General features: G+C 46.4%; 1 protein-coding gene across 6 annotated transcripts in view; it reads left to right on the plus strand.

The window, feature by feature from the left end:
• Positions 1 to 1213: 1213 nt before the first annotated feature.
• The window catches only part of CPA4 (carboxypeptidase A4), a 35903-nt gene continuing 11544 nt past the window's right edge, over positions 1214 to 25572 (plus strand). For 3 of the 6 annotated variants that reach the window (XM_034672197.1, XM_034672185.1, XM_034672190.1), the window contains exons 1-10: positions 1214 to 1632; positions 6581 to 6662; positions 7097 to 7231; positions 8540 to 8638; positions 11275 to 11376; positions 12978 to 13085; positions 13807 to 13917; positions 15073 to 15163; positions 16784 to 16983; positions 17949 to 18033. In XM_034672197.1, the coding sequence (XP_034528088.1) occupies positions 1565 to 1632; positions 6581 to 6662; positions 7097 to 7231; positions 8540 to 8638; positions 11275 to 11376; positions 12978 to 13085; positions 13807 to 13917; positions 15073 to 15163; positions 16784 to 16983; positions 17949 to 18033 (1081 nt within the window). In that variant the 5' untranslated portion in view covers positions 1214 to 1564. Of the gene's footprint in view, positions 1633 to 6580; positions 6663 to 7096; positions 7232 to 8539; positions 8639 to 11274; positions 11377 to 12977; positions 13086 to 13806; positions 13918 to 15072; positions 15164 to 16783; positions 16984 to 17948; positions 18034 to 21037; positions 21751 to 22678; positions 24024 to 25572 lie in introns of those variants that run through there. The other 3 variants (XM_011230386.3, XM_019804336.2, XM_019804332.2) reach the window with 3 other exon arrangements.

Raw genomic sequence — 25572 nt, forward strand, 5'->3', positions numbered from 1 at the left:
CTCTGCCGAATAAATAAACAAAATCTTTAAAAAAAAAAAAAAGAATGTGGGAAGTGAATGTCAGCTTGCCTAGAATTCTAGGTATTTGATTCCTTAGTTCACATTTCTTGCAGATTCAGCTCTCAGCTTCCCTTGTTATTAATTTCAAAGCTGAAATTTATCTTGGAGTCCAACCTTTGTTATGGACCAGGGTGGGCATAGGAGTTCACTTTCAGTGCTGGAAGGACGAAAGAGTCCTGATAAAGCCCCGAGCTCCATAATTCCTGACAAAGATGTTCCTTGACCCAAACTTACTTGGGCTTCTCTGAGCCCTCTTTTTCACTAGGCCTTGTCCTTGGGCCCTAAGTCAGTCTTAGGAAAGAATCCTGCTAAGTCACCCCCCCAGTCCTTGCTATCTGATTGAATTCCTCATCCTCCACCTTTGATGACTAAGTCCTTGGTCTGCCTTTGGAGAGTCCAGTTAAACAAGGAGCCCCCTACCCTTGATGTCTCCTCTTAGCAATATTCCATCTACTGACCCTCCTCACTCTGCCTCACTTTACTGTACTTGGCGTTGAACACAATTACTCTCTTCTGTTGCGTGAGCGCTATTGTAATAATCTTGAAAAAAGTCTTCCTTACAGTTTTAACAAGTGTCAGAATAATTTTTCTTTAACACCTCCAACAATGACCTTTGGTTGTATCCACCCCCCTTGAGCAAGAGCAGAAAGAATGATGTAGACCATGGGGACAGTGGGATGGGGGAGGCTTTGGGTTTGGGGCTCTGAATTTGAGGATTTGGAGCTCCCAGGACAGACTCGAAGGCCTCAGCGTCCCTGAAGAAGTTGTAGAGATTATGAGTGCCTTTCATTTATTCTGATGTGATTTGGTAGAAAGGATACCAGACTCAGAGTCTAGCAAGTGTAAGAATGTCTCCTTATTAATAATACCATTAAGCCTTACCTTTACTCAGACCGCAAGGAAAACTGATTATTTTATCCAGACTAACACTTCTTCCTATCCCATTGACTTCATGTATTTCTACTTTTTTAGTGAAGTCATAAGAGTTAGGTGTCAGATTCATAACAGAGGTCATGAACTTTCATCACCATGGCCTGCTCTGGTGAAATTCTCTGACAGGGCTTATCAAGTTTGTGGTCTTGGAGTTGACTTGGGGTTTCTTCGATAGTCTTCACTTTTCTTTTTCTTTTTCTTTTTTTTACTCTAGAGATAACTCCATTTCAGGTTTACAATTTGGCCTCTCCTATCAGTATAAATTCTTTCCAGCACTGTGGGACTTCCCTATTTACTGAAAAAACACTATTTAAATACCAACCGATGAGCAATATGGCACCCTTGGAACAGACTTTTCCAGCCTGAGGAGCAAGTTCCCGACCTTGTAAATCAAGAGGCCTTTATCACTCAAAAGGAATGGAAGAGGCATCGGTAGAGGCCCACCTGACGTATTGTCACAGTTGCCAGGGTGCTTGGGAATCACATTAGCATTTTTGAGGACATGAGTCTGCCTCAGACTTCTTATAAATACAGCTTGACTCAGTCACTCTATGACTGACACCCTTGGAACATGAAGTGGTTACTATTCTTTGGGGCTCTTATTGGGCTCAGCATCTGTGGCCGAGAAAAGTTTTTTGGGTAAGTTCCTTTTGGACTTATTATTATTACTTGGTTAATTCAGTGAAATGGGAGCCAAATGGATTTGAAAATGAATGGCTGATTATATCTCAAGTGGAGTTGACATTGGGAAAGAAGACACGAGCTTGTGTCCCAGTTCTGCCCTATGTCATCCTGGGCAAGTTCCTTCTCTCTCAAGCTCAGTCATATCTGTGAAATCAGCACGAGGTGGACTCCACAGTCCCTCCCTGGCTCCCTAATCTCCTGCCAGTTCTTTTACTTCCCAGTTCTTATTTCTAAGGTCAGTTCCAGGCCTCTTCCACTTTTTTTTTTTTCTTCAAGATTTTATTTATTTATTTGACAGAGAGACAGCCAGCAGAGAGGGAACACAAGCAGCGGGAGTGGGAGAGGAAGAAGCAGGCTCCCAGAGGAGCAGGGAGCCCAATGCAGGGCTTGATCCCAGGACCCCGGAATCACGCCCTGAGCTGATGGCAGACGCTTAACGACTGAGCCACCCAGGAGCCCCACCTCTTCCACTTTCTTACTTCTATATTCTGAAGTACCAAGAACTACCAGGAATTGTTTCTAATTTCCACCATGCTTAGGAGAAAACCTGGGTCTTAGGGTTTTTGGTTTCATCTCTCTGTTAGTGATGAAGGCTTTGTAGACCTGGGGCTTTCTCATTGGCATCTGGGACACAGAGATTTGCTAGGTCTTGCCTAACCACAGTGGTGAGAATTGACATGTGAGGATACACCTGTACACTGTGTGTGTGTGTGTGTGTGTGTGTGTGTGTACATATATGCTCAACACGCTCCATGCAGAATGCTTTGCGGTTTGCGGAGGAGAGGACATTTGAGAGGTAGGAGAGATGAAAGGATGCCGTGGTCCCCTGCTAGAAGATTGAATTCTCATAACTCATTACTGCATAATGCTTTGCAATTTGCAAAGAGCTTTCATGTGCATTATCTTTTGGATCACGCAACAACTCTGTAGGCAGGGGTGTTATTTTCCTCAATTTAAACATGAAAAAACTCAGGCTTAGAAAGGTTAAGGAACCTGCCCAAGGCCACTTAGCTGGTAAGCAGGGGAGCTGGAACTCTGAAGGCAAAACCCATACCCTTTGCTGTAACACAAGTTAATCTCCAGATAGAATCCTCTATCTCGCAGATATATCTCTATCTGTTAGTTTACTCTCTAATATGCTAGCTGGCTAAAGGGACTTGGGGGTTGTTTATTGAGGTAATTACTTATATGAGATTGAGTAATTTTTATGGTGATGACTTCTTTTCACACCTGGTGTCTACAGTCAAATAGCTCAGAGGGGTTAGGCATAGCAGGTGGCCGGAGAAGGAGATTTTTCCACAGGCAGCTCAGCAGTAGGTATGTAATAACTATGCTTGCTGCCGTGTGGGCTGATGCATGGAGCTGTCAGGCTCTCACTGCAGCTATTCACATGGCTGGAAAAATCTTTATTTCCCAGGATACAGACTTTGCTTACAATGTAGCGGACACCTGAGTTGAGACAGCTGGGCCTGGTGCTGGAGTGCCCACCCCAGGAGCTTATAATGAAAGGGCTGCCTGCTGGAGCTGATTGCAGATGGTTTTAACCGATGGTGTCATGCTCACCCCAAAATCTGTTCTCATCCTATGGTAGGGAACCCAGCAAAGGCGGTGGGATCCTTCCAGGGGCTCATAGACATGTCCCACACACCCAGCTCAGTGAACATTTCTAGCAAGGGGAAGCTGGCCTCTCTGAGCATTCAAGAGATGGGAGACCAGAGCACAGGTTGGCTAGAAAGGGGGGACAGTACTGATGGAGATGAAGATGATGGGTTGTCTCTCCCACCCTCAGCCCTCAGCTTTTGTTCCTTCTACCCAATGCCCTACTGCTCCCAGTGTTTTGCTCTGCTGGTGTCTTCTGTCCTGCCCTTTGGTCATCTTAAGGACAGGACGGTGGCCAGGATGCATAGAGGTACAGGGCAGGCAGAGAACAGGAATGTAGTTGCAGAACCGGTTGGAGGAGAACCAGCGGTAGCTGGCAGGCATTTAAGAGTTCCGTGGTGGTGGTTGGGGATATGGGTGAGAAAGGCACAAAGAACAGGCCACTTGGCTTGCCCGCAATGGAAACGAGGGAGGGATAGAAGGTCAGTCCCAGGGGGACTGTTGACTGTCAGAACGTGGGATGAGCGTGAGGGTGAGTGAGAGGAGGGCGCCAGGAGCACTAAGAACACTTGTGTGGAGTAGTAGGGGTAACACAGCAACTTGCAAATCCCTGTATATCCCCTCTCCCAGACCAATCTTCCGTTTTCAGAGAGTTTGAGATCTTTGCACGGATTTCCAGACAGCGGAGACAGGTTGTGTACAGCTATCTGCACTCTCAGGACTGGGAAAGAGCATTTTTCAAATAGAGACAAGGACGATTAGGGCAAGAAAATGGCTGCCCTTCACCAGGCGCCTACTTACGTTCTCTCTGCTTCCAGGTTTTTTTTGGTTTTTTTAAAGATATTTTATTTATTTATTTGACAGGGAGAGAGACAGCCAGCGAGAGAGGGAACACAAGCAGGGGGAGTGGGAGAGGAAGAAGCAGGCTCCCAGTGGAGCAGGGAGCCCGACGCGGGGCTCGATCCCAGGACCCTGGGATCACGCCCTGAGCTGAAGGCAGACGCTTAGTGACTGAGCCACCCAGGCATCCCTGCTTCTAGGTTTTGATGGACTTATGCTCATGAGAATGCTGTTAGATTCACCCCCCCCCCACTTTTTAGCATCCTCTGAAGACTGTCCCTAACATTGCCTCCGGGTTAGGGAGAACCTCATGGGTGATGACAGTTGGTTCTAAAGCCTGGGCATGAGATTACCAGGCAGATAAGGAAAAGGGCTGGGCATCTGGGCAGAGGGAACAGCATGTGCAAAGGCATGGAAGGGCAAAGGACATGGTGAATTTGGGATTTCAGTGAGGCTGGAACTGAGAGTGTGGAGGAGGGAGAGGTGGAGGAGAGACAGATAGGGAAGGGCTCCACTCTGCACCAGTCCTTCCATTCTGCCTCTCTGCACTCCAGTTGCGTCTTTGTGCTCTGTAACTTGGCTGATAGGGCATGATGAAATGTGCTGTGGCCAGTTAGATCCACGATGTTCCACTGTCGTGGACTGTGCCCAGGAGTATGGAAGTTCTGTTGCAAAGCCACCACTCCGGGAAAAGTAAAACGCATGCTCTGCGTGCCTGTGTAACATGGTGTTCATACTCTTGCGAGCCCCTTATTCTTATGTTCCTCTTTTTTTCCTGTTCCTTCTCCCTCCCCTCCTTCCTTGTAATTGCTCTAGTCAGTGCTGTATTTTACAGATGCCTCATTTTGCCGATAGAGATGCCAGTGCACAGGTGCTTTCTAGAACCCTCATTTTAAAGACTCCTCTTTTTCTGGAGTGTTGGGGGTGGGTTGTGACAGAGCATAAGTTCGGCAGATGGGCCCTGGTACTTAGCCAGGAGTAAGGATTTCCCTTCTGTTTTAAACCTGTTCCTTTTTTGGGAGGCTGCTTGCCTGTGTCGGGGAAATGGTGGTTTGACTCCCCATCTTCACAGGGCTTCAGTTCGACCTCTTGCAAGCCTGTTGGGTTCAGACTGAGACCTGCCCAGCCGGTGGCTTCTCCACTGTGGCTTCAACAGCTCCCAGGGGTTGTGCTCAGTGGCCCACCTCCAAGGACCCTGTGGAGACCGGATGAGCCAGGAGAAAGTGAGCCCTTTGGCGCTGGCATTTCCTCCAGACCTGCCACCTTTAGTGGCAGCAATTCTGTGGTGGACCTTGCCTCTTTGGGGCTGGACTAGACCCCCTGGAGATTCTCCAGAATCTCCCGGAACAAAGTTAAACCCTGAGAGTCCCGTCTGGATTGAGCCGGTTTTCTGATGAGAAGATGCCGATCTGCCACGTGAGGCTGCACATTTAGCTCCCTGTGACAGAACCATTTTCCCTGTCAACAGGTCCTTCAGCCCACAGCCCTCTCCAGCAGCTCTTCCCGCATTCATTCGTGTAAAGGGATGACGCATGTGACAGCGTCGAGTGCGGATTCATTCTGGCTGTCACCTAGCAACGGCCTAATGGCTCCCCTGGCTCCCCGAGCCGGCTGAGAGCACAAAGGCAGCTTTTCAGGCTCGGCCTTCTCCCACCCACACACAGGACTTCGGGGGCCTTGGCCCCTGCCGCTGCTGCGGAAGCTAAATGGTGTAGATGAAGCAAGTTCAGGACAAACAACAAAGGGGGGCTCGGGACTAGCCGGCTCCCTTCTGGGCCTTCTCAGGGCCCCCTTGGGAGGATTGAATCCCAAGTCAGCCCCAGCACCCTAGCCCGTATTGTACTTCGCATTTGTATAGAGTTCTGGAGCTGGACAGGATTGAGAGACCACCCAGCAAATAGCTAACCCTCCAAGGATGGAAGGTCTGTTCTCTTTTCCAGCTCTTTCCAGCGTGGACCTTCAGCCAGAGTTTCAGTCTTAGCCTCTGACAGTGAAGAAGTGCTTCTTTATGTCTTGAGTTAGCTTTGCGTGTAACTCAGGAACATTCCTTTCTGCAAAATATATATGTTTTTCATTATAAAGTAATATGACCACATTACAGAAAACAGATACAAGGGGAAAAAAAGTCAGTCATCCATAATCCCACGACCCGGACATAAGCACTGTCAGCATTTGCTATATTTCCGTTGTCTGTTTTTCTTCCAGTGCATCTGCTTTTTCCATACTTGTAATCATGGCATACATACAATTTTGTGTCCTGCTCTTTCACTTAATATTTCCCTTCAAGTTATACTATAAGCACTTTTTCATATTTGCCACATAGTCTTATTTTTAATGGCTATACATTATAACCAAAGACTAGACCATTTCCTCTCATTCGGCCCAGTTATGTCTGGGACATAGGCTTGGGGTTTATTTGCCAGCTGAAAGCTCACCATTATCTTTTGCTTTTTTTTTTCTCCAGGGACCAAGTTTTTAGGATTAACGTCAGAAATGGAGACGAGATCAGCAGACTAAGTCAGCTAGTGAATTCAGACAATCTTAAGGTACCTGGTTCTTCTTAGTCCTCTTGGGTATCTCTGACTTCTGTGAGAGAAGACTCTTGCACCACTGGCATTGTTACTCCTGGAGAGTTTTTGGGTATAGTCCTGTATTAGTCAACGTGCCCTCACAGGATTGCAAGGGCTGATGGGGAGAAGTGCCGTGATCACAGCACTGCTGTCCTTGGAGTTGGGTAGCCTCAACGGTGGGCTCCATCTTTCTATCTGCCATTGACTTACTACTTCTTCGACTTTGCCAGATATTGCCTTCTGGGTAGGCCTGACCAGACACAGCTGTGAAATGGGCAAAGTTTGCCCTTGGGCAGAACCCAGATCTTTAGGGATCACCCTGGCTTTTGGCAGTTGTTCTGGAAGAATGAGCTCATTGTGCCTTTTACCTGAACTGTCCTTTAACCTGGTTTTATTTCTGTTCTCTTCAGCTCAATGTCTGGAAATCTCCCTCCACCTTCAGTCGTCCTGTGGATGTCCTGGTCCCGTCTATCAGTCTGCAGCCAGTCAAATCCTTCCTGAAGTCCCAGGGCTTAGAGTACTCAGTGACAATTGAAGACCTGCAGGTGGGTAGGCCAAGGTCCCTAACTGGTCTTGCATAGGACAAAGCACACAGAGTGGACCCGAGACATGTGCAAGTCCTGGTTTTAACCTTCTCCATTTTATAGATGAACTCACTGAGATCCATGGAAGTAAAGTGCAGTGGCTTGTTAGTGGGAACATGTTGTAGTAGAAAGGGCATACATAGGTTAGGGAACTGGAGAGATCTGGATCCAAATCCTGATTTTGCTAACTATCAGCTGTGTGAGTTTTGACAAGGTATTAACGTCTTGAGTCTCTGTTTCTTCATCAGTAAAATGGTAACAGCAATGCCTACTTCATACAATTTATTGGGAAAATTAAATGTATTAAGTGTATGTGGAATGCCCAACGGTACTTGGTCTGTCATAGATGCCCCACAAATATGAAGCCTCTCTCCCTTGTTGTATTTTTTTTTTAAGATTTTATTTATTTATTCAACAGAGAGAGAGACAGCCAGCGAGAGAGGGAACACAAGCAGGGGGAGTGGGAGAGGAAGAAGCAGGCTCATAGTGGAGGAGCCTGACGTGGGGCTCGATCCCATAATGCCGGAATCACACCCTGAGCCGAAGGCAGACGCTTAACCACTGTGCCACCCAGGCGCCCCTCCCTTGTTGTATTTGAAGTCAAGAGGGAAGAAGAGTGTGTCTGTGTGTGTGTGTGTGGGGGGGGTATTGGAGACCAGTCATAAAAAGCATCTTTTGAGAAAGAGGGAATGTCACCAGGAGTTCTCAACGTAGGGACATCACCACCCAAGCCAGACACCCAAGCCTCATGACCTATATCTGAACAGCAGGACAGTGCCTGGCTCATGTTCTCTCCTTCACTGAGGTGGGTTATGGACTAATTGGTGATTTGGCCCGAGAGTTTCCTGATGGCGTGAGCAGCTGTGAGCTTATTAATCATCCTCACATGTCACAGACATCTGCCAGGAGCCTTCAAAGTATGAGTGGTTATAAGAATTTCTTTGTTTCTGAATGGTTTCCCAAGCTGTGTATTTCAGAGGCACTGGATACCAGATGCGGGCTGATGTCTAGAGAATTCATAGTATAGAATAACCAGATAGCACATATGTTGCTTTTGGGGAGTAAGTGGGTTTTGAACGGGTGATGTACATTGGTGCCAATAAATAAGCTTTTATAGATATGTGGAAGAACTCTGACCCCCTTTTACACCTTGATGTTTGTGTGCTGAGGGTGCCGCCATCTTGGCCAGCTCATGCCAAAATATGGCAGAAACAACATGAACCTCCATCTCCAGTGGGGCACTTCACAGCGTTGCCATGTCTGTTTTAGGCCCTCTTAGATAATGAAGATGAAGAAATGCAACACAATGAAGGGCAAGAGCGGAGCAGTAATAACTTCAACTATGGGGCCTACCATTCCCTGGAAGCTGTAAGTGTCTCAGAGCAGGTTAAGATCAAGGTCATCGCCATCCTGGGTTTCGGAACCCCCTTCCTTTCTTTGAGGAGACGTTAGTCCTTAACACAGTATGTCTTCATAAGGGGCTAAAATGTGAACACTACCATTTTTTTGTAATTCTTGGGTTGTTTGTCTCCCACCAGCACCTAAGAACGTAGTGAAACACAACTGAACATTTTCTCCCACATGCATCCTTCTTTTCTAAGGCAACCCCTGAAAGAAAACCATGAAATAATTACAATCATTTCTGTCCTTGTAATTCAACCTTCTTATACCCCACCATAATCCCTGTATTTTACTCACCCAGATTAAAATGTTACTTATTCCAGGCAAGTAGACAAGTAGTTATTTCCAAGGTTAACCAAATATTTCCACTCATTTATCATGATTACTTATAATGCATATTTGTTCTATAATGTGTTTTGGTGCTGTGTTTAGTTAAAAACCACTTTATATAGATGACTGACTTTCAAGGTAAGCCAACCCTTCCAATAAAAAACTTGGAGCAGAACCACTTAATATGATATTAGAACTTGAGGAATCAAGAGGGGCTATAGAGTGAGACTGCATCACATGTCCTATAGTTTCCCTGTGACCCTCAATGTCTTCTACATTAGTCTGGAAACTCTCTACTAGCTCAGAACACCACCTCAAAACGAAATTGTTATTCTCCTTCCCATACCTGCCTACACGCTGTTCTTTATATCCAAAGATGGGGTTCCTGGCTTGCTTTTCGTGAGGCATAGACTTCGAGTTGTTTTTCTTCTAGATGAGGGATTATTTCCAAGGTTGACCAACTGTTTTCACTTCTTTCCCATGATTGTCAGTAGCTTTGTTTAGTGTGTACACTTCCAACCGCACTGCCCCTTGATCCCTTTTGTGACCAGTGACACACATCTGCCAAACAGCTGGATGAAGTTAGGAGTTCAGTCCAGGGCCATGGACAAAAGCAGAGCTCAGGGCTCACACAGGGATCAGACCCATGACGTGAGCCCTGTTAACGTGGCGCACTCCCTAGCTGAGCTAAGTGGTTGCAAATGTCACCCAAGACCCCGGGAACTCCATCCCCTCACCTGCCTGCTATGGAAGCCGCACTTTCTCATGCACTTGCTTTTGCTGTCTGGCTTTAGGGGTCACTGCCGTCTGATGGGAGCTTCCCCCACTTCCCCTGTCCCCCGTGAGGCCTTCTGCTATGCCTCGGTGTACCGTCTCCCTCTTGGCTTGATCACATACAGTTCTTTCTAAAAACAGCTTTGAAGAGCTCTCATCCTTTAACCGCTTAGGCCTGCTTGGGTCTCTGGTGGGAGTCTCATGTCTGTCTCAGCCAGGGTTTCCAATTTCAGTTTTTCTGTGTGTTGTTGTGGTTGCCGTTGTTTCTGTTAATTTCCCAGCTGAGTTTCCACCTCATGTTGGCAGTGTGAATTTGGACCCCTCCCTCCCGATATAGCTTGGTGTTTTAACTTCTCCTGGGTGACTCTCTTGCCTCTCATGGCTCAGGGTGGGCATCCGGCTTTTGCTTCACTTTCTAGGGTCAGTAGATAGAGTTTCCAGGCCCTTTTCATGACTGGAATGGCCAGTTCTCAGCTCTCAAGTTCCAGCTCCTTGCTCTACTCTGGGTCCTGGGGTCTCTATCGCTATTCCTGGGTTGCTGTAAACCCTCAGTGCCTAAGGCAGATATCTGGTCCCAAGGCTTCATTTTCTGATGCATATTTTTCTCCTCTGTAAAGCTCCCTCTTCCACTTTTAAGGTCTAAATATAAATTTCTTTATTTCCTTCTTTTGCCCCTCAGAAGTTTTGAGCAACAAAGATGGATGAACTCTATTTAAATCAAGTTTTTTTTTTTTTTAGAAATTGAAACTGAATGGAAGCGTCTGTAGCCACTATTTACAGTTCTTCACTTATTCTCTTAGGGCCGTTAGAGGAATCTCCAAAGTGGGGTGCTTGTACTACAGGGTGTAAGCAAAGATGCTTCACTGGGATGGAGTAAGAAACTATTACAACTTCTGTTTACGTTCTACGTACTTTTATATTTATTGTTAAAGCCACCATTTTTGTTTCTTTTGTTTGTTTGTTTTATAATGTATGTAATATATTTGGTACATTATTCCAGCGGTATACATAATACGTTGTATATAATATATGGATAATATATGCACATTATAAAACAAACAAATATATATATATATATGGTGTACGCTAATTAAAAAATAAACTGGTGGAGAAAGTGATGGAAAGGTTTGGAGAGGACCGTTTTCAAGAACCTTGGCTAAATGGGGCAATTGCTGATTATCCAGTCTAGTGTGGCGTGAGGGACCACACTGCTAGAGCAGTATGTGCACTAGTCTCTCTAGTTTAGTGGTCTATAATTTTATGGACAGAAAAAATGTGTTATCCTCTAGAACATTGTGGAAAAGGACTCTTTAGACAGTTCTTCAAGCATAAGTATTCCATGGCGGTAATATTGTCACCCCCGAGATCAAAGGTCTGGATCTAATCATTGATAAATCAATAAAGAAATCATTGGGATCAGTAAGATGAAGTTCACAGATACCTACCCAGAGCTGAACAAAATTTTCAAACGCCCCTGAGTTCACTTTTTCATGCTTCAGATTTACCATGAGATGGACAGCATTGCCAGAGATGTTCCTGACTTGGCGAGCAGGGTGAAGATTGGGCATTCGTTTGAAAACCGGCCCATGTATGTATTGAAGGTGAGGCCCCAGGCTCCTCAAGAGGCCTGACTGGACTCAGGCTCTTGGTCCCTTGTGTCCAGGACCCAGCCCTCAGACCTCTGAAGAAGGCAGCTTTTTTAGGTTCTCCTTGACTTCAGGGACACAGGGAGACATCTACTGGGATTCAAATTTGGTGTGACCAAGAGTCCCCTGTTTTTGCCTAATGTGGAAGGAGTTAGAATTTAGGAGTCCATCCCATTGCAAGTTTTGACTGAAAGGCAGGATCAGTGGGGGGTGGGGTAGGGGGGGACAGGGCTGGGTGGGTTGGTTAGCATTCCAGAAAGCGCTCAGATGGGCCACAATCTTTTGCCTTCATTTTTACCTCTAAAAAGCAAGTCAAATTGGGATAGTTCTACAAATTCTATTCTGCTTTTAGGGGTACTTATTGGAAAAGCAATCTAGGAAGCTAATTTTAGGGTTGATGTAATTTTAAGCCCAGTCTATGATCCTTGGCTGCACAAAACTTAATTTCTAGATATTTCTAACAGATTCAGGTCTATACTGGCAAAAGAGNGGTGGGTGGGGGGTTGTAGAGTGTGTGAGGGGTTGTGGGGACAGGGCTGGGTGGGTTGGTTAGCATTCCAGAAAGCGCTCAGATGGGCCACAATCTTTTGCCTTCATTTTTACCTCTAAAAAGCAAGTCAAATTGGGATAGTTCTACAAATTCTATTCTGCTTTTAGGGGTACTTATTGGAAAAGCAATCTAGGAAGCTAATTTTAGGGTTGATGTAATTTTAAGCCCAGTCTATGATCCTTGGCTGCACAAAACTTAATTTCTAGATATTTCTAACAGATTCAGGTCTATACTGGCAAAAGAGGTAGAGAATTTATGGCAGGGACATAAATTACATAAATAATCTGGCCAAATGAATAAAAAGGAATTTGGAGATATGAACCATGGAACAACTGATGGTGCTAAGAATTTGTCAAATCCTTAGCTTCATAGAAGCCCTGAAGAACCCAGGCTTATGGCTTGAATTACTAGCCAGAGGTGATTTGCCACTGAGCTGGTCGCTCTAAAATAATCCACATAAATTTAGATTATTTGCCAACCTGATGGAGACTCTGGCTTCATTAGCACCACGCTTTGACCCAAGGCAGCCCAGCCCCACACTAAAAGGCAGGAGGCAGAATTCATTTAATGCCATTTGCAAAGAGCTATAGTGAACCTCTCTCTTCCTCCTTTTAAAATCGAATTCGTTTATTGCATCAACTAGAACGGGCTGGTTCATGCACTCTTGTGTCTCTCTGTTGGGATACCATTTGAGGTCTTTCAAGAGACATAATATAATCTCTAATCACACTGGCATTATCATTCACAATAGCAATTGTTTCCCCTTCCCATTTGCTTCCAACCCTGGAGCAGCTCGAGCTGCCCCGGAGCTGCGCTGGGCCTCTCCAGCCAACCAATTAAGCTCCCCGGTCAAGGATAAGCCTGATAAATAGATGGTGCCCTCAGGAACATTTGGTCTCTGAATTATCTTAAATGGAGTAAATGAATAGGGGTGAGCTGGGGAGAGGAGAGGTGAGTGGAGACATGGGCAGGAGGGTCATTTTCTGGCCTCTTTGTCCTCCCACAGTTCAGCACTGCCAAAGGCAGGCGGCGGCGGCCGGCCATTTGGCTGAACGCAGGCATCCATTCCCGGGAGTGGATCTCGCAGGCCACGGCGATCTGGACTGCGAGGAAGGTCATGTCGCCGGGTATTAGCTGAGCATTCTGGCGGGCCCAGGGTGCCCCTGCAGGGTCCCAGGAGGCTGGGCCCGGGGGACAAGGTGGGAAGGCACTCTGCACAGACACAGTAGGCCAGGGGGCCTTTTTGGATTGGAGAAGCAAAAGGTCAGCGCCCTTTGGTCAAGCCATTGTGGCTAAAGGACAAAGTCCATTCATGGCTGAGAGCAAGCTGATGAGCTGCAGGGGTGGCCCCGAAACACTGACCGAGAGTCAGCCCCGCAGAAAGGGGTGAAACTCAGATGAACTTTGCCTTCAGCCCCACCCTAGCCTTCCAGACCCTCAGTGACCTCATGCTGTCTCCGTGTCCCCCTGGAGAGTCTGCTTTAAGGCAGCACTAGGGAGAGGAGGAGTGCTGTGTGTGCAGGATTTCCTTTCCCTACCTGTTAGCATGGGGGCCCAAATTCCCCCAAACTAGGATGATGTGTGGCTCTTCCCTCCCTTGTTCCCACCCCCCGGAAGGAATGAATCAACCAGGCAGCCCCGGACTTATCGCAGTTAATGTCATCATGAAGCCACGTTCCTCCAGGTTTTGAAGCACTCCCAAGAGCTTTGCAGAGAGCTGTGTCTATGAGGGTGGCAGGGAGGCTGCAGAGGGACATCTTTGGAAGATACACGGGCTTAGACTGAGCACCCCAGCTGGCCATGGCATAGCTGACAAGCTTCTTGTCTCTGCTTAGATTGTATCTGATTACGGGAAGGACCCAGCCATCACCTCCATCTTGCAGAAAATGGACATTTTCTTGTTGCCGGTGGCCAATCCTGATGGATATGTGTACACACAAACTCAAGTGAGTAATACTGAATGAGCTGGGCTTGACGTTAAGGAGAGTCTGTTGAATTTCTTGCTGTGCCACCTAAACAGTTGTAGGAACGTGGAGAGAACTCCCACACATATGCACGTTACGAGCTTCCTTGAGCTCCCATTTTTCACTCGTTCCCTGAGCTGAGAGCCACCAGGGAATATTTTTTCTTAGAGAGAACCGTCTAAGGAACTCCCTATGATGGATCTTGAACAATTATCAACACTTTACCAATCTTCTTTTCATTTCTTTCCCTCCCACACATTTTTTTTCCTTTTGTTTAAAAGCAAATCCCTGACATCAGGTTATTTTACCCCAAATTTCTTTAGTACGCATCTCTGGTTGATGATAATTAAAACAACAACAACAAAAAAACCCCAAACAATACACCACTGTCACTTTTTTAAAAAATTAATGGAATTTCTTTAATATTGTCTAATTCCCCCAATTATCTTTTAAATGTCTTTCGAGTCAGTTTGTTGAAATCAGTACCCAAATAAGGTTTGTACCTGTATTTGGTTGTTTTGGCTTCAGGCTTTTTAAATCTATGGCAGTTACCCACCCCCACCCCTGCCTCATGCATCTCTTTTAAAAATGTCATTCATTTGTTGGAGAAACCAAGTAAATTGTTCTGTAGAATGTCTCACATTCCGAATTTGGCTGATGGCTTCTTTGTTGTGTGTCATTTGTTCCTCTACCCCCCACATTTCCCCTTCACTAGTAGTCAGTCAGATCTTGAAGTTTGATTGGATTCAGGTGAGTTTTTTAGGCAAGAATAAAGCACTTGCTGTGCACTTCCTGTCATGCCGGGGATCGTACGATGCCTGTCTGTCCTTCTTCTGCCGAAGCCAAAAATTATTCAGTGGGTCAGGTGCTACCAGGCTGGTTCTTGTGTTACAAAGTTCTCATCAGGGCATTTTGGGGAGTCCTCTCTGAGCTGGAAGGGCTGAGCCTCCTTTCTGTGGGAGATGAGAGGAGGCCGCTCAGTCCGTGGGGACCGGAGTCCCGATGATCCTCCAGGCAGAGCTGTGAGCAGCTTGCCCCCTCCACGGTGCCCGTGTCCATCACAGACCTCAGAGAACACCTCGCTTCTCCTGTGCCCTGACCCATCTCTGAATGCTTGTTTCTTGGTGGCCTTTTCAGAACCGACTATGGAGGAAGACACGGTCCCTCAGTCCTGGAAGCCATTGCGTTGGTGCTGATCCAAATAGGAATTGGAATGCTAGTTTTGCAGGTAGGCTGGGGAGGTGGCTTTCACACCTCGTTGCCCCGGGGGAGCCTGCTCCCCAGGGCTCCGAGCTGGCAGTGAGGGAGCCGGGTTCCAGGTTGGCTCGTTCCTGCTTCACTGAGAGACTTGGGTCAATCCCTTACGCTATGTCTTGGGTTTTTTTCTTTTTTTTAAAGAACATTTTTTGGGGTAATTTTGAAAGGGAATGACTCAGCAATTCTTGTTCTCCTGAAAGAACACTAACATTTTAAAAATGGTTCTAGTCTTAGATGTACAGATCCACGCCTTATACCCTGGTCATCCCTGCTTCTCCCGGGCGAGCAACTAGGTGGGTGGAAGGGCTCCTGGTGGAAACTGGGAAGAGAGCAGTTAGCAACGTGACCCTAACAGACCAGATCGTGTGACGTGGTGAGGCTTCAACTCCAGCAGCTGACCCTTAGATGTGTCAGTGTGATGCGCAGCCCTTTGGTGTCATGGGAAGGGCACAAGAATTAGGAGACCGTTCTGAGTTCCAGCTATTTAAAAATCATCCCTACAGCCGTGCCCACTGGCTGCCAGGTATTTTCCCGTGTGTTACCTTATTTATTCATCTGACCCAGTGAGTGAGTTTTATTATCTGAAATGAGACAGTCGAAGCTCAGAGACAGTCTCAGGAGCCTGTGGCCAAGAGTTAGGGTCGGACCTCACCTTGCAGCTCCAGAACCCGGTAGTGCTCGCTCTCACCCTTCCACAGCTGTGCTGATGTCCTGTCTTCAAAGTACTTCTTGCACTTGCACACTCGCCTGCCACTCATACCGTGGCGGGGAGAATAATGTGCCTGTGGGAAAGGAGCTGATAGAAATGTGGGAACTGGGGGCGCCTGGGTGGCGCAGTCATTGGGCGGTCTGCCTTTGGCTCAGGGCGTGATCCCGGCGTTCCGGAATCGAGTCCCACATCGGGCTCCTCCGCTGGGAGCCTGCTTCTTCCTCTCTCACTCCCCCTGCTTGTGTTCCCTCTCTCGCTGGCTGTCTCTCTGTCAAATAAATAAATAAAATCTTTAAAAAAAAAAAAAAGAAATGTGGGAACTGAGGGCATCAAAGTGAAGTCAGATCTTCCCACAACCGGGTGGTGTTGCACACATGCCAGGGACCTCAGGGAGCTAGTTGTGACGTAGTGCAGAAGGCAGTATTTCTCAAAACCTGTCAGAGGCGAGGCTTTAGCCACAACGATAGATTATTTTTGGCAGCACTTGGCCATTAAGATCTGAACCAAGAGAATGAGTTGACACCAGAATAAATGGAGTCATTTTCATTATTAATTGGTATTCATATTAATTATCTAGAATACTTATTAATTACAACTCATTGTCATGTATGATATTAATTATTTATGACAACTGTTAGTGATGCACTCTATCCATTTAAAGGAGTCCTTCCAGTTTTTCCTCCTCAGCTGTGGCAGATCCAGTACCCTCCCACTTCGGCACCCTCCCTACCACCCACATATATTGCGGACTAGGACCCTCGGGGGCTCCTCACATTGACCTGTCCATGGCCAGCCTCTTCTGCCCTTCCTCCAGGTTGAGTGCCCTCCATTTCTGTGTTCTTGCCTATGGGTTCATGTTTCTGCTTGGGCCACCCCCCACAGGAGAGGGAGCCAGTGACAACCCTTGCTCTGAAATATACCACGGACCCCATCCCAACTCAGAAGTGGAGGTGAAGTCGGTGGTAGATTTCATCCAAGAACACGGGAATTTCAAATGCTTCATCGACTTGCACAGCTACTCACAGCTGCTGATGTATCCATATGGGTACACGGTCAAGAAGGCCCCAGATGCTGATGAACTGGTGAGTGATGGGCCGCTTTCCACCTAGCCCTGGGCCTGCTTGACCCTGGGGTGCTGCCACAGTGGTCCTTCTGCAGCTTATAGGGAAAGGCCAGGAGGCCGGACTTATTTCATTCAGGGCTTGGTTTTCTCTCCCTGTCCTTTGGAATGTGCCATTAGACCTACCGGGGACAGGAAGAAGACAGTTCTCCTTACTTCTGTGTTTGCTGTGAGTTTCAAGAACCACACCTGACCCCTGCCTTTCCCTCTCAATTGTTTTTCTGACCAAAATACATGATGGACCTACCGCTTGCCAAGAACTGTGGGTGGCATTGTGTGGGTAAGGGGAAGGTGCTCCTCATTCCGGTCAAGGTGGAGTTTAAGTAGGGTTCAGGCTACAGCCTAGGGGTGCTCTGTGTCACATAGAGTGACTCGCCCTAGGATGTGAACAGGCACTTAGGGTGGCCTGACTGGAGCAGGGCTGGCATCTGTAGGATGACTGCAGGCTTCTCCCTCTGTGCTTGTCGGCTCGAGAGCGGCCCCCTCCCCCGGGCCACAGCTAGCCCACAAACCCCCCAGCAGATGCAGGGCTCATCCTCGGGGTGGGTTAGATTCTGGTCTCAAACAGGCACTCCGCATGAGCACATCCATGAACGATGGCCCTGTCTCCACCTCCACTCTGGGAACACCCAACTCTCAGAAGTTTTTCTCTGGAACGTACTTGGCCTTCCCACATGTTCACAAACGTGACATTCCCATCCCTCAGGACAGGTGAAGATGGTGGTGCGTTTACAGGTTGGGTTGGTGAGCAGCCCTCTGCACCTCTGTATATCAGGCTTTGGCTCTGGTTGGATGGAAAAGAAGGAGACCAGAAGGGAAACTTGAGGGAAGGGCCGAGAATCTTCCACACCACTGCAGTGCAGAATAGCTGAGGGATGTAAGGCTGTGGGATCCACTCTTTCTCACGCTGCTTGTTCCCCCTCCTAGGACCAGGTGGCGAGGCGTGCGGCCAAAGCTCTGGCTTCCCTGTCGGGCACTACGTACCAAGTGGGTCCTACCTGCACCACTGTCTGTAAGTACTTGTTGTGTCAGTTATTTAGAAAATACTTGGAGAGGAAACTTGAAATGAAGTGGGAGAAGAGCTGCAAGTTAGGCTTACTACGTTGTAGTCTGTTTTTGCTGTTAGCGATAGACTGAATTTGCGTCTAGCCTGTGGGATGATAGCTGCTGTAGGCGGTCATCTCCATCAGTTCCATCAACACGGTCATGCTATCTGTCACGTGCCCGTGGAGAGTTGAGTCCTGCTGGTGTGCTTGAGTCTGTGTCCCTTCTATTCCATGAAAGATAGTTTTCAAAAATTCCTCAAGCCTATCATTCCATTTTCAAAGGAAACCCACCTTTGGATAGGCAGACTGAGGTGGTGATAGGGGGCTGGAGGAGAGTCCCTCACCTTCCCATCAGAAATGAGCACGTGTTGGAGCACAGCGTGCCGGGAGCTGGGTTCCTCTTTGCAATGGTTAGCATCAAGCCAAAAAAACCCTGAACAAACTCTACCAAGACTCCAAACCTGGGCGCCTGGGTGGCACAGTGGTTAAGCGTCTGCCTTCGGCTCAGGGCGTGATCCCGGCGTTATGGGATCGAGCCCCAACATCAGGCTCCTCTGCTAGGAGCCTGCTTCTTCCTCTCCCACTCCCCCTGCTTGTGTTCCCTCTCTCGCTGGCTGTCTCTATCTCTGTCGAATAAATAAATAAAATCTTAAAAAAAAAAAAAAGACTCCAAACCTGACGACAATCTTGAGGCTCATTACCTACAGCTTCAACCTCATTTTGAGGAAATACCTTTGTTTTGGTTTCTCACTGAACTGTTTCATCTGAGCATTTCACTCTGTTCCTACAGCTCCTTCCAGTTCCCTCATGCTGGGAGCCTGAGCTTTACACTTAAAGATCAAATTGAAGAATGTTATCATTCTCCGAGAGTCTAGCTACCAATAGGAAATAAAAATACGAACATGAGGAACATGGTTCTGACACCTTTAAAGCTAGTGCCCTTCTCCCTTCCTCTGTAAGTCGTGCCTCCTCTGTAAGTAATTTTCCAACAGTGGGCCCATCCTCAGACCCCCTGCAAACTTGCTGATATTTCTGTCCTCTTCCATACCATAACTCTCCCATCCAATTGCTTCACCCTCAGTTAGCTGTTCCCTTCAGTCTTCCTCTCCTGCAAAGTTTCTCCATCCCCCCTTCTGGGTTCTCCTCTGTACTCTGACCTCAGCACTCTTGTCTGTGTTTCATATGCTTCCTCGCTGCATAGAACAATTAGCCTGATGTTGGTGTTTGTGTGGCTAATTGTGGCATCCAGCCATTAATTATTCATGGTTGATTATTATTAGCGTTGTTAAATGGGAACTCCTCAGAGAAGAAGCACATCAGGAGAGTTTCTCCATCCTCTGCCTAATTAGTGAGAACTGAGTTGAAGACTGCAGAGAGATGAAGAGACTTGGTAGGAGTCCTTTGACGAGGCCCTCTCAAAAGAGCTTTGAGGGTCACCACAGTCCTGGCTTTTGGGTCAAACACCAGGTTAAAGGATGGCCTTGTCATCCCACATCAAACACATTCTTCCCAGGGTAAGTTATGCCGAAATCAAGAGATACTTATCGGATTCCTGCAGAACAAGAGGAGGAAGGCTCTCCGGGGTGTTGTCCAGGAGACATAATATTTCCTAAGTCTTTCAACAGCACATCTTCTGCATTCTTTAAAGGCTTTGTCTACCCTCCTTGCTTTCCAAAAATGTAATCAACGTTTGTATCATAACACTCTGATCCCATGGGTTATTGCATGTGCTACATGAATAGTCGATGTTTGTCCCTTCAAGTGCCAGACCTTTTCTTAGACTAACCATTTTCACTGAAAATAATTCTCAAATGAAGTTCACACTTTCTTGCCTTTTCAAACAGAGCATGTACAAGGGATCTAAGCTCCTTTCTTCATGACGGAGTGGCCTTCTGCACATCAATTGTGACGTCCCGAAGGCCTTCTATGCCATATTGCATTTTCAGTCCCTGTGCTGGACAGCCCCAAGCCCATTTTGCTTCTTTAATTCCTGTGTCTGCTTTTTTAGAGTTTTCCTGTTTCCTTCCCCTGGTCAGACTGTACTGCTTTCAGGCCACCTGCCTCTAGCAACCTTGTCCCCTTCTCTTCGCTACTAAGAGCTGGTACACAAGTTCTTTGGGCTCATTTGACTCATGGGGAGATCCTGAGTAAGAAGGATGTTCATGATGGCATTGTTTATAGTCACAGAAGCCTGGTGAGCAGCTAAATGTCCATCAGTACAGTACTGAATAAAAACACATTTGGTACAGGCACACAATGGAACAGTGTGCCCCCTTTAAATGAATGAGGTGCGTGTATATGTGCTAATGGAATAATCTTTAAATGTTAATTAAAAAATACAATGTGGTTTTTATTTTATTTATTGTAATTTTTAAGTTTTTATTTATCTTATTATTTTTTTAAGGATTTTATTTATTTGAGAGAGAGAAAGAGTGCATGAGAGAGAGTGAGCACAAGCGGGACAGGGAGGGGTAGAGTCAGAGGGAGAAGCAGACTCTCCGCTGAACGTGGAGCTCGAAATACGGGGTGTTTTTCATAGTGTGTTCCCATTAATGTTAAAAGAGTAGATAGACTAGGATGCCCAGGTGGCTCAGTCACTTAAGCCTCTGCCTTCGGCTCAGGTCGTGATCTTGGGGTCCTGGGATCAAACCCTGGGTTGGGCTCCACTGCTCAGCAGAGAGTCTTGTTCTCCCTCTCTCTCTGCCCCACACCCCTCCTCACGATCTCTCTTTCTCTCAGATAAATAAATAAATAAATAAATAAATAAATAAATAAAATCTTTTTTTAAAAAAAGATCAGATGGACTTTGAGCAGGGACCCAAATAAAGTGAAGTGCATGCACTTGGTCACTTTGCTTGTCAGAGGACTTCTTGCCTCCTTCCAGAATATAAGATGTGTTCTGAAATACTTGAGCTTGCCATATAAACAACCTCTGGAAACTTCTGGTGCCATCATCTGTTTGTTATTCAGCATGTTCTCAGGGTAGAAAAGGACTATGAGAAGCACACAAGGATTTCCGAGACCGTAGGAGAACCTGTTTCATAACCTCACGGGGCATGTCATCACAATAGAAGCAGCATCTCTAGAAAAATCACAAGTGGTATCATGAGAAACAACCCTCAAGAATGATGGAAAAACAAAAGGACCCGTGTTTTCGTTGAACAGACGTGTGCTATACTAAATGGACTAGAAGGAGGTTGAGGAAAGCATGGGCTTTTTTCAGCAGATGGCCTTGGGTTTCAATTCCAGTCCTGCCATTTTCCATCTATATTTCCTTAGATAAATTACTCATTATGAGCTTGGATTTCCTCCTCTGAAAAACAAGGACAGTGATACCCACCTCACTGGGTTTTTAAAGATTAATGAGGTCATAAATGTAAACTTTCCAATATAAATGACCAGCTCACGGGAGATGTTCAATAAATGATAGCTGCTATTGACATCATGATTTTATTATTCAGTGTCGTCCACACTTTGCACTCCTAGTGAGTTTCTGCTCTAGAAGAGTTTGGCTCGGAAGAAGCAGGAAAACGGGCCTCTTTCACTTCCCCAGCCTTTTGGCAAAGGGAAGTCCCAAGGGCTATGCTTCTTTGTCTCTGTGTATCAGTTATCTCTTGCTATGTAAAAAGTTATCCTAAAACTTAGCAGCTTAAAATAATAAACATTTATTTACTTCTACTTTTTCCCTGGGGTAGGGATTCAAGAACGGCTTAGCTGGGTGGCTGTGGCACAGGGCCTCTCCCGAGGTTGCGGTCAAGGTGTCTTCCAGGGCTAGAGTCACTGAAGGGCTTGACTGGGCTGGAGGGGTCTGCTTCTCAGGTGGCTCACTCAGGTGCTGAGTACCTGCAAGAGGCCTCCATTCTTCACCACTCAGACGTGGCTAAAGGACACTCTCTGACTGTCCACACACCCTGATGCGTGGCTTTCCCCAGAGCAAATGATCCAAGAGAGAGCGAGGCAGAAGCCACAGTATTTGTGATCTAGCCGTCACGTCTGCAATCTCCTGTTAGTTACCTAGGTTAGGGCAGCCCCACTCAGTGTTGGAGGGGATGACCCAAGGATGTGAAGACCAGGAGACAAGGATCACTGGGGCTGTCTTGAAGGCTGCCTATCACACTCTGTGAAGATTGGTTTTGAGTGACCAGAAGGAGTTTACATAGTGAGTTAGTGACAAGGTGGGCACTAAAATTTAAGGTCTCTTGGTTTGAGATGAATGAAGACGTTCGTCGTGTAGGACAGCCTGAGACGTATGGATCAGGCCAGTGGTTGTGTGTTGGTGGCCTGATGACCTTCAGAAAGAATTCTAGGGGCGCCTGGGTGGCACAGCAGTTGAGCGTCTGCCTTCGGCTCAGGGCGTGATCCTGGCGTTATGGGATCGAGCCCCACATCAGGCTCCTCCGCTATGAGCCTGCTTCTTCCTCTCCCACTCCCCCTGCTTATGTTCCCTCTCTCGCTGGCTGTCTCTATCTCTGTCAAATAAATAAATAAAATCTTAAAAAAAAAAAAATTCTAGGTCCCTAAGGAGCCACAGGCAGGCAGAACTCCCAAGGCCTGCCCATCTAACCCTGAAAGGAACTGGGGTTCAAGGGTATATTCTTTTCTGACTTACAGATCCAGCTAGCGGGAGCAGTGTTGACTGGGCATATGATAATGGCATCAAGTATGCATTCACGTTTGAGTTGAGAGACACCGGGCACTATGGCTTCCTCCTGCCAGCCAACCAGATCATCCCCACTGCAGAGGAGACCTGGTTGGGGCTGAAGACCATCATGGAGCATGTGCGGGACAACCTCTACTAGATGAGGAGCCCCACTCTGTCTCCAGTTATTTCTCCCCATGTATGTGTGCTCGCTTAAGCCACGATCAAAGGGAGCTTGTTCTTTCATGTGAGCCAGAGCCCTCTAGCTTTGTGGGGAGCACAGTTCCGCCCCTCCCCAGCCCTCATCCTTGAAGTTCATGCATTCTGGTGGTGCCCCTCAGAGAGGTGCTCTTGCCACCCTGCTGCGTTTTGGTCCTGCTGTTTCACTAAGCCCTTTGTGTGCCCTTCCTTTCACATAATTGGTTAGGCACGCCACACTTAGGATCACTCCGTACTGGGTAGCATGTCTCTACCTCATTTTTAGAACAAAAAAACATCTAAGATGGTTCCCTATCCTTGTCCAATCTAGCCAGCCTGGTGACCTTGCTCTGCTGGGGGCCCAAGGGAGATGCTGTGGGTGACAATGCCTATCTTTGAGATCAGTCTCAAGGGTGACACAGAACTTCCTTTAATTTATCTCCTTTTTGAACATATTTGTCTTTGAAAAATAAATCTTGTAGGGTTATCAGTACAGTCCATCTTCCTTTATTTTATTTTATTTTTTTTGGTTTTTGTTTGGGGTCTGAATACAAAGTAGTGGATCACTTCTCATCACTGGGCCCCAAATTCCTAGATATGACAGTTCTGATCATGTTCTTCCCTTTGTTACACAGTGTAACTGGGATCCCAGAAGGGGATCTGTGCCACTATAGGTGCTGCTCACCCAGGAACCCTTAATGAAGTGGTGATCCCATAGCAGGATTGCTGAATTATCCCTATCTGTCCTAATGGGCTCACCTCTACTTTGCCTTTTGAACTCACTTCAAAGATCTTGCCCTCACCCTACGGGTCCTAAATCATTCCTCTGGCCTGGATAATCTCACTGCCCTGGCACATTCCCGTTTGTGCTTTGGTGTACCTCGTGTTTCCTTCTCCTGGCTTTTCTTTTGGTCTTCAAAGACAACTTCTATTTTGCATCCTGGACCATGAGTGTCAAGGTGGAGCAAGGATTCATCAGTCAGCCTTTTCTTGTTCCATTCCTTTTCAGCACATACTATCTGCCCCCCTTCTCCTTTTTTCAAACATGTCTGTAAATCTTACCTTCCTGCCTAGGATTTGTGCGGCATCTGGCATGTGCTCATAAGCCAATAAATATTCAATGTGAGTCTCGTGATCATCTCCTATTCTTCGCCTTCACCTGAATGGAACCAAGCCATGGTTTTGAATAGGCAGCTCTTTCTAATGTCAAAAGTCAATTTTAATCCCTGTCTGTATCACATGACATGTAGGAAGGCCTTCTCTCCATCAGGCCAAGGAGCCTCCAGGGCAGTGTTACCTTGGTGACTGCACTCTGGTCCTGGGTCTAGTTCTTAGTTTTGCAGCTCAGGAGCTTGGTATTCTCAGTGTCCATGTTGATTAGACTCGGGGATGCTGACTCACGCCCACAGAGCTCAGATAAGGCAGATGATAAAATCAGAATACGGATTTATTAATTTACATCATGACATGTAACTGTTTAGTGGATTGGATCCTCACGTCGGTCTGCACAGTACATTCTCTCCCTGTAGGCAAGATACATGGGAAGCCAAATTATAATCAGAAGGTTGTTCAGTGAGCAGGGCATCAGAGCAAGGAAAGTTAATTACAGTCTATGATTAGAATTTTTAATGGTATCCAGCTCTAATAGCATGATATATCCAATTCTATAACCAGAACACACCTGCCAGCCAGCCAGCTGGTCGCTTGTGCTGGCTAGTCAGGGTCGCCTTGGACCAGACAATGCCTCAAGAGGAATGACAGTGCTTGCCTCTGGGACTTTCCTCTAACCTGGCTCCATGTAGAGACCTCCTCATCCCCAAGACTGAAATTGCCCTTTAGATCCCTTGAGAGAAAGATTTGTTAAACAATACATAAAAAGCCATAAAGAGAATCCCTGCGACTATAATAAAATTAAGAGCTTCTGTTCAGTAAAAGACACATAAATATTCAATGTGAATAAAGTTATAAACTAGAAGATGTTCCCTATATTCATATACACACAACAAAGGGCATATGAAGAACTCCTACAGATCAATAAGAAAAGCACAAATAACCAAGAGAAAATGGACAGAAGCTATGAACAAGCATTTCATAGAAGAGGAAATAGATATATCTGATAAACATATGAAGAGGTGGTTACTGACTGAGGACCTACCAGTCAGGACTGCAATGCGATACCATTTTATACTCTTTCAAATTACAAAAATCAACATGTTGGAGAGGAGGTGGATGATAGGATCTCTTATATATTATTGGTGGTCATGTGAATCCGTAAAACCACTTTGGAAAATAGTTTGGCATTACCTTCTAAAGTTCACACCTGATGGTCCAGCTATTCCACCCCAGGCATAAACCCAAGAAATTCTTGCACATATACAACAGGAGACATATATGAGAATGTTTCACAGCAACACTGTTCATATGAGCAAAAACCTAAAAACAACTTGAAAGTCCACCAGTGGGAGAATGGGTGAATAAAGTATGGTATTTTCATACTCTGAAATATTGTACAACAGTCAGAACAAAATTTAGTATGATTTCCTTTCTAGAAAGTTCCAAATAAGTGAACAAAATATAAGTTATAATTCCTTTTCAGGAAGACATAAAAAATTTGATAAAACCGTAGAGAAAGGGAAGAAAGATAGGATACACGCTCAGACCCCTTTTC

Source organism: Ailuropoda melanoleuca, chromosome 1 (assembly GCF_002007445.2).
Source record: "Ailuropoda melanoleuca isolate Jingjing chromosome 1, ASM200744v2, whole genome shotgun sequence".
Taxonomy (NCBI): Eukaryota; Metazoa; Chordata; class Mammalia; order Carnivora; family Ursidae; genus Ailuropoda; species Ailuropoda melanoleuca.